General features: G+C 33.8%; 2 protein-coding genes across 4 annotated transcripts; one reads left to right on the forward strand and one right to left on the reverse strand.

Annotated features, from left to right (window-relative positions):
- The first annotated feature begins 1,298 nt into the window (after positions 1-1,298).
- Positions 1,299-5,338, forward strand: LOC111987387 (pyruvate kinase, cytosolic isozyme). Its single transcript, XM_024019106.2, has 3 exons — positions 1,299-1,756; positions 3,467-3,928; positions 4,242-5,338. Exons 1-3 carry the CDS (start codon positions 1,538-1,540, stop codon positions 5,052-5,054), a joined length of 1,494 nt encoding a protein of 497 aa, XP_023874874.1. The 5' UTR covers positions 1,299-1,537; the 3' UTR covers positions 5,055-5,338.
- Positions 5,339-8,138: 2,800 nt separating this feature from the next.
- Positions 8,139-10,808, reverse strand: LOC112015357 (E3 ubiquitin-protein ligase SIRP1). Of its 3 annotated transcripts, none has more exons than XM_065764389.1 (2): positions 10,516-10,808; positions 8,139-9,550 (listed from the first exon to the last, which is right to left on the reverse strand). In XM_065764389.1, the coding sequence occupies exon 2, from the start codon at positions 9,502-9,504 to the stop codon at positions 8,353-8,355; it is 1,152 nt and encodes a 383-aa protein (XP_065620461.1). In that variant the 5' UTR covers positions 9,505-9,550; positions 10,516-10,808; the 3' UTR covers positions 8,139-8,352. The 3 variants fall into 3 exon arrangements, with proteins under 3 accessions (XP_065620461.1, XP_023903523.1, XP_023903524.1); XM_024047755.2 differs by having other exon boundaries at positions 10,506-10,808; XM_024047756.2 differs by lacking the exon at positions 10,516-10,808 and adding an exon at positions 10,024-10,230.
- Positions 10,809-12,020: the final 1,212 nt, after the last annotated feature.

The following is a 12,020-nucleotide window of genomic DNA, read 5'->3' on the forward strand; positions in this document are numbered from 1 at the left end:
TTTGAGCCATAGAATAAGAGAAAATAAGTACTCTTCTTCTAGTAATTTGAAAAGTCAGAGATACCAAGATGTAATTTTGACCATAATAGAGTAAAAATTGGTCAATGTTGAAGACATTTCCTTATGTGTTTTGGGTTTAGGGAACCTTATATAAGAATATGCGGAAAAAATACAAAGACAAGGGGACCCAATTCATTTTTCACACCTGTTCAAACTTCAAAGGCCAATTTTCTTGAAAGAAAACATTTGGCGTTCAATTCACTATTGAAGTGTTGACGTTGATAGCAGCCCTTTGGTTTTCCTCTTGAAACGCTCTAATCCTAAAACCAACGGCAACCGCCAACAACTCTGAACCGTTTCTCGTTTTCCAATAAAGCCAATTCTTTAGGCTTTTTCACCTTATTCTGAGTTGGTTTTACTTTTTACACACTTTGAAAATATTCTTCTTCTTTTCTACTATTTACTTTTTTGATAAATCTTTTGTAAAGTATTTAAAGCAATTAAGTAATTTGCATAACATATCCAAATAGACCAGTACAAAAAAAAGAAATTATAAGATTTACATAGTAGATAAGTAATGTGGTTTATTACTCTACTATCTCTACTAAAAAATTGTCATTTGTTTAAAATTGTTAGTTAGAAATTTTTTTTAAATAGAAATTAATTACTGACTCAATAATTTTAAACAAGTGAAAGTTTTTTAATGGAATCGTGGACAAATGATGTGGTCCACACTAGAAAATTCTATAATTTTTTGTTAAAAAAAAGTCGGTATTCTTAAAAAAAAAAATAAAAAAAAAAAACTTTCCATCTCACTTTAATAAGCAATAAAAAAAAAAAGCATATTCTCTTTTTTATGATAAACACAAAACGCATATTACTGTCAGTGCTATGTGCCTATGTCAAGATATTTTTATAAATTTTCACACGCAAAATCTTAAGTGTCAGTTTTTTTTTTTTTTAATATAAGATAAAAATTTTATACTTAAGTTTTGGCTTTTACTCTTATATTTCACAAGTATTTATATTTGTGACGTGATCATTACACTAAAAATACATAATAATAAGTATTAGTTTGTTAAGTGACAACTGGTTTAATTTAAAATTAGTATCAACTTACCATAATTTATTGTGAAAATATTGTAGGAAAAATATTTTTCATTATAATAACACTTTTCTTTTTGAAGTAGGACACCTTGTGCACCAAGAAAATGTTTATAATTTTTTAATTTTTTTAAATTTTTTTTTTTGGTTGGGTCAAAAGAACACTCCTAAACCTATATAAAAAAAACCTATTACATTGTTCAAAGTAGTGGGCATTGAGCCATTGACAAACACGCTGCCTTCCACTTTTCAAGTGTCTCTCTCTCTCTCAAGTCTCAATCTCATCTTTTCTCTCCTTATATTTAGATTTACAATCACAAAACACATCAAACACTTTTGACTCTTCTTCTTCATTTTTCATCTGAGATTTACTCTGTCTTTTCAATCTTCATCATCGTCGTCTTCTTCTTCTTCTTCGTATCTGTTAAGAAAAATGGAAATGGAGCAGAAACCAAAGACCAAGATCGTGTGCACCTTGGGACCCGCGTCCAGGTCGGTTCCAATGCTAGAAAAGCTTCTCAGAGCAGGCATGAACGTCGCTCGCTTCAACTTTTCTCATGGATCTCACGACTACCACCAGGAAACCCTCGACAACCTCAAAACCGCCATGGAAAACACCGGTATTCTCTGCGCTGTCATGCTTGACACCAAGGTAAACCACCTCTCCAGACCTTTTCTCCATCTGGGTATTCGTTTTTTTTTCCCTCTTATTCGATCGGTTTCTTTGTTTGCTTTTCGTGGTCCACTTTTTTGGCTTTGTTTGTTTCTGTGCTTTTTGGGTGACCTTTCGGTAATTTCCCATATGGGGTTTTGCCTTTTATATTCTGTTCCGTTCTGTTAGTCTCTTCATTTGCATGATTTCCCATTCGTATAGGCATATAGTTTGTTGGATCAAAGTCAAACAAATACGATTTGAACTCTCTTTGCACAATCTGTGGTGTTTGATTTTTCTCCAAGTGTTCACCATGAGTCCTGCTATTCGTTTCTTGTGCAAGGGACCACAATCCCACTATCTATGTTTTTTAACACATTTAAAACTGTCTATTATCTTTTTGACAATAAAAATTATGACTTGCATTAAGAAGAATCTCAAATATACTTGCACAAACTCCTGCTATTTTTCGGGGTGTGGGAGAGGTGATTGGTAGGAAGCCTTGGTACTAATTTTTTGGTAGAGGTTGATTTTTTGGTAGAGGTTGATTCTTGGACTTGAACTCGTGACCTATTGCTTTGGTGCAAGACACTTGCATCGCATCAAGGCCCACATAATCTGCTGCACTTGGCCGTGTAATGGATTGTTCAATATAGGCAGCGTATATTCTTTAAAAATGTGATTAAAGTCTATATTAAACATTCCCATTTCCTGCTTTTTTATTTGAGATTTCTAATAACGTTTGTAGTTATTTTTAGTGATATGTGTCTTGGATTTATATTCCGCCAAAAGTAGGGCTAAGATTGTGTATTGGCTATTACCTAAATAACCATGATTAGAACAACCCTATATTGTAAACAGGAAATGGGAGAGGGTCACTTGGGTCATTAATGGCAGGTGAAGTTGTAGTGATGTTTTGGACCCTCTAGCTGTGATATGAATCATTTATGTTTTTTGGTCAACTTTTTCTTAGTTGGGGTGGGGAGTAGAAGATGTGTTTTGGGGAGTGGATTTGATGTTTTATACAAGCCAATGAGCTATGCTCAACTGACACTTATTTCTAATGGGTTGACGGATGACGTCTTGGGGTTCAAGACCTACTGGGCTTGGGTAGTTTACCAACAAAAAACAAATGTACTAATAAAAACTGTCGTTTAGATATATGGAGGATTATGCACCACTGCTTGATGTGGTGTATATGGTGGGAATGGTATGCTAGAAGCTTTGAGGGATGCAAACGATCCAATCTCGAGTTTAAGTCTTTTGTCTTTTTTACTCTTCTCAGATGGTGTTTAGTTTTACTTTTTTTTTCTTTTCTTTTTTTTCTCTTCCTGTTTTGCTTGATCATTGTAACTTGGTTTCTTGATGTTTTTGCCTCTTTAGTACATTTCCTATGTGCTGGGCTGTGTTATTTTTTTAATAAAATCTTTATGTTACTTATCAAAAACAAAAACTGTTGTCTAGACACACCAATGTTGTAAATTTGCCTTAGTAAGGCATTTTGAATGGCCTTGAAATTATGGTGATGACTTTTCTTTTTCCATTTATTTTGTCACCTTTTTCATTTGCGAATGTTGTTATTGTTCTTCTTCATTTTATCTAAATCTCATGTTAGCCATTCCTAGTGGCTAGTGGCAAGCTTTTAAAGTTTCTAGATCAAGTTACTAATAAAAATATAGAAAAAGAGTTAATTCCTAATTGATGTAACAGGGTCCAGAGATTCGAACTGGATTTCTCAAAGATAGCAAACCCATCCAGCTGAAACTGGGTCAAGAAATCACCATATCTACCGACTATAGCATAAAGGGTGATGAGAATATGATTTGCATGAGCTACAAGAAGTTGGCTGTGGATGTACAGCCAGGAATGGTGATACTTTGTGCAGATGGCACTATCTCATTTAAAGTTTTAGCTTGTGACAAAAAATTGGGTTTGGTTCGATGTCGCTGTGAGAACTCTTCAGTTCTTGGCGAGAGAAAGAATGTTAATCTTCCAGGGGTTGTAGTGGATCTCCCAACTTTAACAGAGAAAGACAAGGAGGACATCATGAAGTGGGGAATTCCCAATAAAATAGACATGATTGCTTTGTCTTTTGTTCGAAAAGGTTCAGACCTTGTGGAGGTTCGGAAGCTGCTTGGGAAACATGCTAAGAACATACTTCTCATGTCAAAGGTATGTTGATGTCTGTGGAAACTTTAAATTATCTTGAAATGTGGTTTCACCAATGCTGCTTATGGTGGAAGTCAAAACCAAACTTTGGAAATTGCCTTGGCCTCAATTAAAAAGGATAACAGGCAGTTTTTGCTACTTTGGGTATTTTATTGGTAATACATCATGAACTCATTTGGAATTATATGGAAGTTTTTTCTGGATATTTTCTGATATCTATGAGATTGTTAGCAGTACTGCATTGTCTACACTTCCCACGTCAGTTTTGACTATTTGATTCTGATACTTGTGTTTTATTTTGAAATTTGTGTGGTAGGTTGAAAATCAAGAAGGGGTTGCAAATTTTGATGACATCCTTGCAAATTCAGATGCATTTATGGTGGCTCGAGGTGACCTTGGAATGGAAATCCCAATTGAAAAGATATTTCTTGCACAGAAAGTGATGATTTACAAGTGTAACATCCAAGGAAAACCTGTTGTGACTGCAACGCAGATGTTGGAGTCAATGATCAAATCTCCCCGGCCAACTAGAGCTGAAGCTACTGATGTTGCCAATGCAGTTCTTGATGGCACTGACTGCGTGATGCTGAGTGGTGAAACAGCTGCTGGAGCTTATCCAGAACTTGCAGTTCGGACAATGGCCAGAATTTGTGTAGAAGCAGAAAACACCCTTGATTATGGAGATGTCTTCAAAAGAATTATGCAACACTCGCCAGTGCCCATGAGCCCATTAGAGAGCCTGGCTTCTTCTGCTGTCAAAACTGCTAACTCAGCAAAAGCAACTCTTATTTTGGTCCTAACCAGAGGAGGAAGTTCTGCAAAATTGGTGGCCAAGTATAGGCCAGGCATGCCCATCTTGTCTGTGGTTGTCCCAGAGATTAAGACTGACTTGTTTAACTGGTCCTGCAGCGATGAAGCTCCAGCAAGGCATAGCCTAATTTTCCGTGGATTGATTCCAGTTTTAAGCGCAGGATCTGCCAGGGCTTCTGATGCAGAGACAACAGAAGAAGCATTGGAGTTTGCCATTCACTTTGCCAAGGAAAAGGGTCTCTGCAAGAATGGAGATTCTGTTGTGGCATTGCATAAGCTTGATAATGCATCTATTATCAAGATCTTGACCATCAAGTGATGAACATTTCCAATCTTTTCCCTACGGCCCATTTCTCTTTTTGTTTCCCTTTTTCCTCTTTTGCCTCTTGTCAGGGAGTGGCTAGTCTCAAGATGAGCGAATGATGCCTCTGATTTTGCAACCTTGCTTTTGTTTCTGGGTACAGAAACCTTTATTACTATTAAATGTGTTTTGATGAGAAAAATGCATTGAGATTTAGATCTCCAAATGTCTGATCATATAACTTTGACACAATGGTTCCTTTGGATAAAGATATTTTAAAAAGATTTGGGTTTCAAATGTTAGTTTAAATGACTTAAATAGAGTATGAGAAATGCAATTTTATTTATTTATTTATTTTCATATCGTTGAAATTTATTGATGGATTTGAGCATTAGAAATTATTAGATTTAGATGTAAAATGTTAATTTAAATCTATTATATAAAAAAATGTTTTTGTTTAAGCACAATCTTTAGAGCATGATCTCTAAAGCTCAATTCATTATTTGTTGTTAAGTCTATATGAAACAACTTATCCTGGCAATTGTTTTTTAAATCCTTTAGATCCAAATGCAAACTATGAGAACTCGTTTAATTGTTGGTAGGGTACCAATCAGGATTGGCTGTAAAGCATTAAATCCACACTACAACCTAGATGTGAGGAAGGTTGCCTAACCATATTGAAAGATAGGAATTTTGTTCACGTTATTGAAATTCAGATTTCTTCAAAACATTTGGAAATTAGTTCTGAAAAAGGTTATTGGAAAAAGTCCATCTAAGACTTGAAATTTTTCGTTTTAGTAGGAAGGAATTATATATGTCTCACCCCCCAGCCCCTGTGCCTTGCCCCCTCTTTTTTTTTAATCTTTTTACACATATCCTATTATTAACCTCTCTCTCTCTCTCTCTCTCTCTCTCAAAAATTGGTGCCATCTCATTAAAGGATAAAATGTATGTCTCAACTTGTTTCATGTCCACTTCACACAAATTTTTCCCATATGAAAATGAAAGGGGATGGGGGTATCAATTATACAGTCATCCCTATATTTAAGAGCACATTGCGTGCTTTGCCTAAATGCATAATTTATAAGCATATGCTAAATGTCAGCTTCATAGCTTTTTTCTTTCCCCCAAAGATATGATAAGAATTGAATCTATGTTGTTTGTTTTATTGTGATTGCTTGTTATCATGAGTCCAATACGCCAATTAATTTTTTGTGTAAGCAAAATTCAAACTTAAATCCCTTATTTAAGGGCAAGAGACTTAACCGATTAAACTATTTAAAACCCACATTAATTCCATGAAATATGATGAATACAAATTTCCTATTTTATTTTATAAGAATTAAGATGAAAAAATCCATGATTAACATAATATATTTAAAAAATAATGATAATAATTATAAAGAGGAGAAGAAGAAGAAAAAAAAATCCATTGCCACGAATGGGAATTTCAGAAAAAAATTTAATGATCATGGCAAAAGGGTACATGATTTTATTATTATTATTATTATTTAATGAGAGATTTGGCAAAAGGTTATAACCTCTTTTATTTTCGTCAGTAAATTACGCCAAATGCCAGTGAACTCCTTGCTAAGAATGGACAAGGTGAAGCCGTGAATAGCACCTTACAGCTTATATTTTCTGATCTTATGAAGTATACATTTGCTTCGCTATTTAATGTTTAGGACAAATTGGGAAATTTTACTTTTTTTTGAAAGATACTTATTAGGGACCAAGAAACCCCAAAAAAATTTAATTGGTCCACCGCAAATTTTGACCTACGTATTGCATAACTTACCATTATTCTCTACCTTCCAAAGTACATTTGCAATTCAATTAAGTATGACAAAAGCTGTGTGAAATGTAGGAAAAGTTTCTAGATTCATCCTTAAAACAAAGTACAAAAGAAAATTTATCTATACATTTCATCAGTTAAATGAAAAATATAATTCCTCAATCTCAGCACTAGTTTCGCATTTGGTTCGGCAAAAAAGGTTTAAAAGTGGTCACCCCCTAGAAAAAAAAAAATTATTGCATACAGTGAAAGTTGTCAAGAGTTTGCTACGCAAAGAGGAACATGACCAATAGATCAAAATATTCTCCATCTTGGTTTCAGACTTCAAGGATATATCAGAAACAATATTCTAGCATTCTAGAACAAGAATATAATGAAGGTTGAAATATATGTAAGACCAAAATTGGTTGAATATATGCCCACAACAAAACTGATAGATTTCAAAACGAAAAAAAAAAAATCAAGAGTCAAAAACCCATCATGCCAAAACAATATTCTCCATTTCATTTTCAGATTATCAGGATTTCATAGATCAGAAACAATATTCTAGCATCCAAAAACAAATACAATTGCATGATTCAAACCCTTTTTTTTTTACTGATAAGTTACGATGTATGGATTATGAATCTGATAAGTTACAATATATGGATTATGAATCTCCGCCCTCATCTTTTATCTTTTGTTATTATTTTTTTGGTCGGTAAGTTATACATATACCCAATGGGTCTAAAATCAATGACTTTATCCTCCATCCAATTATTATGAAAGAAAAAAGTGCCAATTGAGCTAAAACTCATAGCCCTCTATTATATTATCATGGAGAGATGTCAATTGACCTATAGCTCGATGGTGCAATTCAAAACGAAAAAACCAAGACACCTTTTTAGACCATTCACATGGTTTCAGCGTATAATTGAAGTGATGAACTGGCAACTTTTTGTCAGCCGGACCAATCAGGTCGTGTCATCTGTCCCCATATTTTATGACCAAGCACAATCGGCTATGGGAAAAGCATTGTTAAAAGAAGATAGTAGTATTAAACAATTCTCAAATCACAGACCCAAAGTATAAAATTATTGAACAGAGTTTCGTATATCCAACATCTAGCAATTAGTGCATAGAAAGAATCAGATAACCACATGGGTGCATTTCTTAAAAGTCTTATCTATAATGGAGTTTGGTCCAAATCAAACGGCTCCACCTCCTGTTATCAATATACCAATTCAAACAAGCAGACAATCCATACACGAAATTACAATCATATTGAAACTTACAAAGCACCTAAAACACACAAAAAATAAAAGAAATGAATGAAAAAGAAATTTATACAATATAACAGTAGGCAAATTAAGAACAACAGAAATTCTCTTAAGAGGGTAGAAAGTGATTTACAAGATTGAAAACACAAATCGTTCTTGCAAGATTCGGATGCAGTAAGATACTATATACATAACGGGATGTTTTGAACATTCTGGCAATATATTGAGCATTAAACTCATATAATGACTGAGGAAAATATATTCAATTCTCATCTGTTTGAGATGCATTCCCACTTCCAGTTGCATTAGCCGACGAAGATGACGGTGTTGAGGAAGAATTACCTCCACCAGATTGAGATCCTGAAGATGAAAAAAAACTAGCAAATGGCCATGAAAATGAAAACCTTCTTGTATTTCCACTTCTCCCATCTCCATCTCCTTCTTCGCCACTAACTTGACCGCTCTCACTACTCTCTCTTGGGGTATTAGTACTGTTTCTAGACCCATCATCTGAATCACGCTTTGTCTCATCAGCAGGCAGCTGGAACCTACATACTGGACAAGAACTATGAAGCTCAAGCCAAGGCAGAATACACCCATTATGAAATTTATGCTTACAAGGCATCTGCTTTGCTTCAGCACCCATCTCAAAATCATCTAAACACACTGAACACTGCAAATTATCCTTAATTGTCACAGTAGGCAATGCTTCAATGGCCTCTTTTTGTGCCGGTGGTGTCCCATATCTATTGGGGTCATTCTCAGCCAAATGCTGCAGCAATAAATCTATACCAGGACCAATGAAGTAATCACCTAGTGACCCAATGGGGCTCTGATTCTCGCCTTGACCCCGGTTTGAATCAAAAGAACCTTGAACAATCACAGTTTGATTAAAAGGGTTGATCAAAATTACGCGATCTCTTTCTCTTTCCCTCTCTCTATCCCTATCCCTATTATCCCTATCACCCTCCGAATTCTCAGACATTTCAGATTGCATTCCAGCTCGAATGCCTTGGAGCAATTGTAATATAGTTGCTGAGCTTCTTCTCCTCCTCCTAATAATGGATTCAAGTTGACGCTCCACATCAGCCTCACCCCCATGGCGTGACTCACCATTATCATCATTGTTATCCTCCTCCTCCTCCTCCTCCTCCTCCACCTCCTCAAAATCAAGCCGTCTAGTCCGCCGGCGGCGAGGATTGCCCATCATGCCGAGCAAGATGGGGGCCCATAAAGAGAGGGCACGGTCAGATCCAAATTCGGTTTCAGGGTCTTGGTTATCCCCAGCAGTGCTACTCATTTCTTCAATAAAACCACTTTGGCAAGAGGGACATTTGATATCAGCTTCCATAACAGGATTCACCATTTGTGAACACCTGTGACACCAATACCTTGCTGCCATAGTTTCCTCCATTTTTTTCTTCTCTCTTCTTTCCCCACCACCACCACTACCTTTGACTCTGTCACAATCAAAAATTTAAATTAAAAAAAAAAAATTTAACACAGTAATTCAATGGATAATAGACATCAATCATCCCCAACACAAAAACCCTCATAGTCAAACATTCATTCACAGGCAAAGAATCAAACAGTTTACAAGTCTTTCACAGATCTAAATCATCATCAACCTTTTCAACCACAACACCCACCAAAAAAAAAAAAAAAAAAAAAAAAACCCCACAAAATTCCCAGGTTAAAAAAAATGCCAGAAACACTGTTTGAGATTATAGAATAAAGGTCACAGATTTGTATACCCATTAACCCAAAAAAAGCAAAAGTCAAACCCCAAAAAGCAAAAGAACCTGGTTAAAATTGAGAACCAAGATAATCTAGTAAGCCAAAAAAAGCGTTTTTGAAATTCGTATTATAACAAAAATTGTTGGATCCGCAAATAAAGAAAAATAAATGAGATTGAGAGAAATTTTGCACTTACCAAAGACCCAGAAGAGGAACAACAGAAGAGACCAGGTCCAAAACCAAAATTTTCAAAAAAAAAAAAATTTGAGAAAATATGGCTTTTGGGTATTGGATATCAGAGAAAATAAGGAGGGTTTAGACTTAGCAATTTATGTTTTTTTTAATAAAAATATAGAAATAAAGAAGGTTAGGTGAGGGACATAGAAACCCTTTAAATCTGTCATTGAAAAAAGAGGAGAGAAGGATCTGGAAGACCGGAACCATCTAATATTTCTTAATTTCATATTTTTATTTTATTTTTATTTTTAGAAAATTTTCATTCAGAATCACAAAAAAAAAAAAAAACAATTATGATATTAGATAAAATTACAACCAGACAAGCAAAGGAAAGGAAATAACATCATCATTGAGTTTGACAAACAAACATTTAAATTAAAAGGAAACATAAATAACTTAAAAAGATATATATAGTCAAAAAAGAGTCTTGAAAATCTTTACCTTAACCCACCTCACAACACATCATCACAAATGCTGTGTTTTTGCGCTTTTTTTTTTTTTTTCTCTCTGGCCTTCTGTTTTTTTTTTTTTTTAATTATTGTGTTAGTAAGAGAGGAAAGAGGGAATGAAATGAAAAGGGGAGAGAGAGATAGAGAGGGAGAGGTAAAAAGAAAATGGCAATCAATTGAATGGAAAGATTCTATTGATTGCGAACAAGGACAACCCAACCGCGTTTTCCCCTCTCTTTCTCTTCCTCTCTCTCCTTCCTCTATTTCCTTTTTCTTTTATTTGTTTTCTTCTCTCTTCCCATCATTTGTTTTTTTTTTTACCCTCATCTTATTAAGTTTGCCATTTTTAAAATGTAATTTTTAATTAATTTGTATTTTTCACTCTTTTCTAAGTTTGAGATTGTTCCAATTTTCGTACTTTCTGATTAAAATTTTTATTTTTAGTCTTGGTGTTTTTAAATTGTGAATTTTAATTAATTTAACTAGTAAGGTCTTTTATAATTATATAAAAGATTTTATATTCAATTTCTATCTATACTAAAAATTGATTGATGTCATAATCTGATAATAAAAATCTACCATAAAAAACAGACACCGCAAGAAAATTTAGAAAGTGAGAAAAGCAAATCAAATGAATGGAAATTAATAAGCAATCCATCCAGAAAAGAGTGAGCATGTCATAAGAGGAGATGGATGGACTTGGGAAACTTCTTTCTGACAAAGGAGAGGAAACTATGGTAGCAAAAGTGAGGGATGTCCACATCAGCCATCTCACATGCTTAGAGGACCATCATGCCTTTTGTGATTGGATAGAATTTTGCTCTAAACTAATTTAAAAGAATCTTCTTTAATTATGTGACGATTTAAAGAATTATTTATGTGTATTATTTAAACAAGTTATATGACTTGTTAAAAAAATAATGTAACTAAAATTACACATATATGATCTCTACAAATAAAACTTTATTATTTATAGTACTTTAAGAGTATATAATAAAAGTTTGTTTCTTTCTCTCACATGAATTTAATTAACGAAACATAATATTATGTGAGATGAGAGAGCATGTAATTAGTGTTTCTGTAGCACTAAATAATTGCTCACAAATAAATTAGAATTGGCATCTTTTTTTAAATATGCGCGTGAGTATCATAATTATTTTATATGATAGACTGTGATTAGTTGTTTGTTACTTTTTCATAAATTCATCACTTTTTATCTATTATTTATAGTATGCCACGTAGACATTTGGGTAAGAGTTTTTTTTTTTTTGGAGTAAACATTAATATTTATTAGAACACATACGAAAATAATAATAGTGTTTTAAATCGAATTTATAATACATTACATAATCAAAATACAACTAAAAAAGAACTCAACATTTGTAGTTGTAGATTGGGTTTTTTTTTTAATAATGAATTTCTTACTATGATAAAGGCAAATGTAATGGCTTTTGCTTAAGTTAATAAACTTTCTTTTTAAAGAACAGTCTTCATCCATTTATTTAAA

Source organism: Quercus suber, unplaced genomic scaffold, assembly GCF_002906115.3.
Source record: "Quercus suber isolate HL8 unplaced genomic scaffold, Cork oak 2.0 scaffold_555, whole genome shotgun sequence".
Classification (NCBI taxonomy): Eukaryota; Viridiplantae; Streptophyta; class Magnoliopsida; order Fagales; family Fagaceae; genus Quercus; species Quercus suber.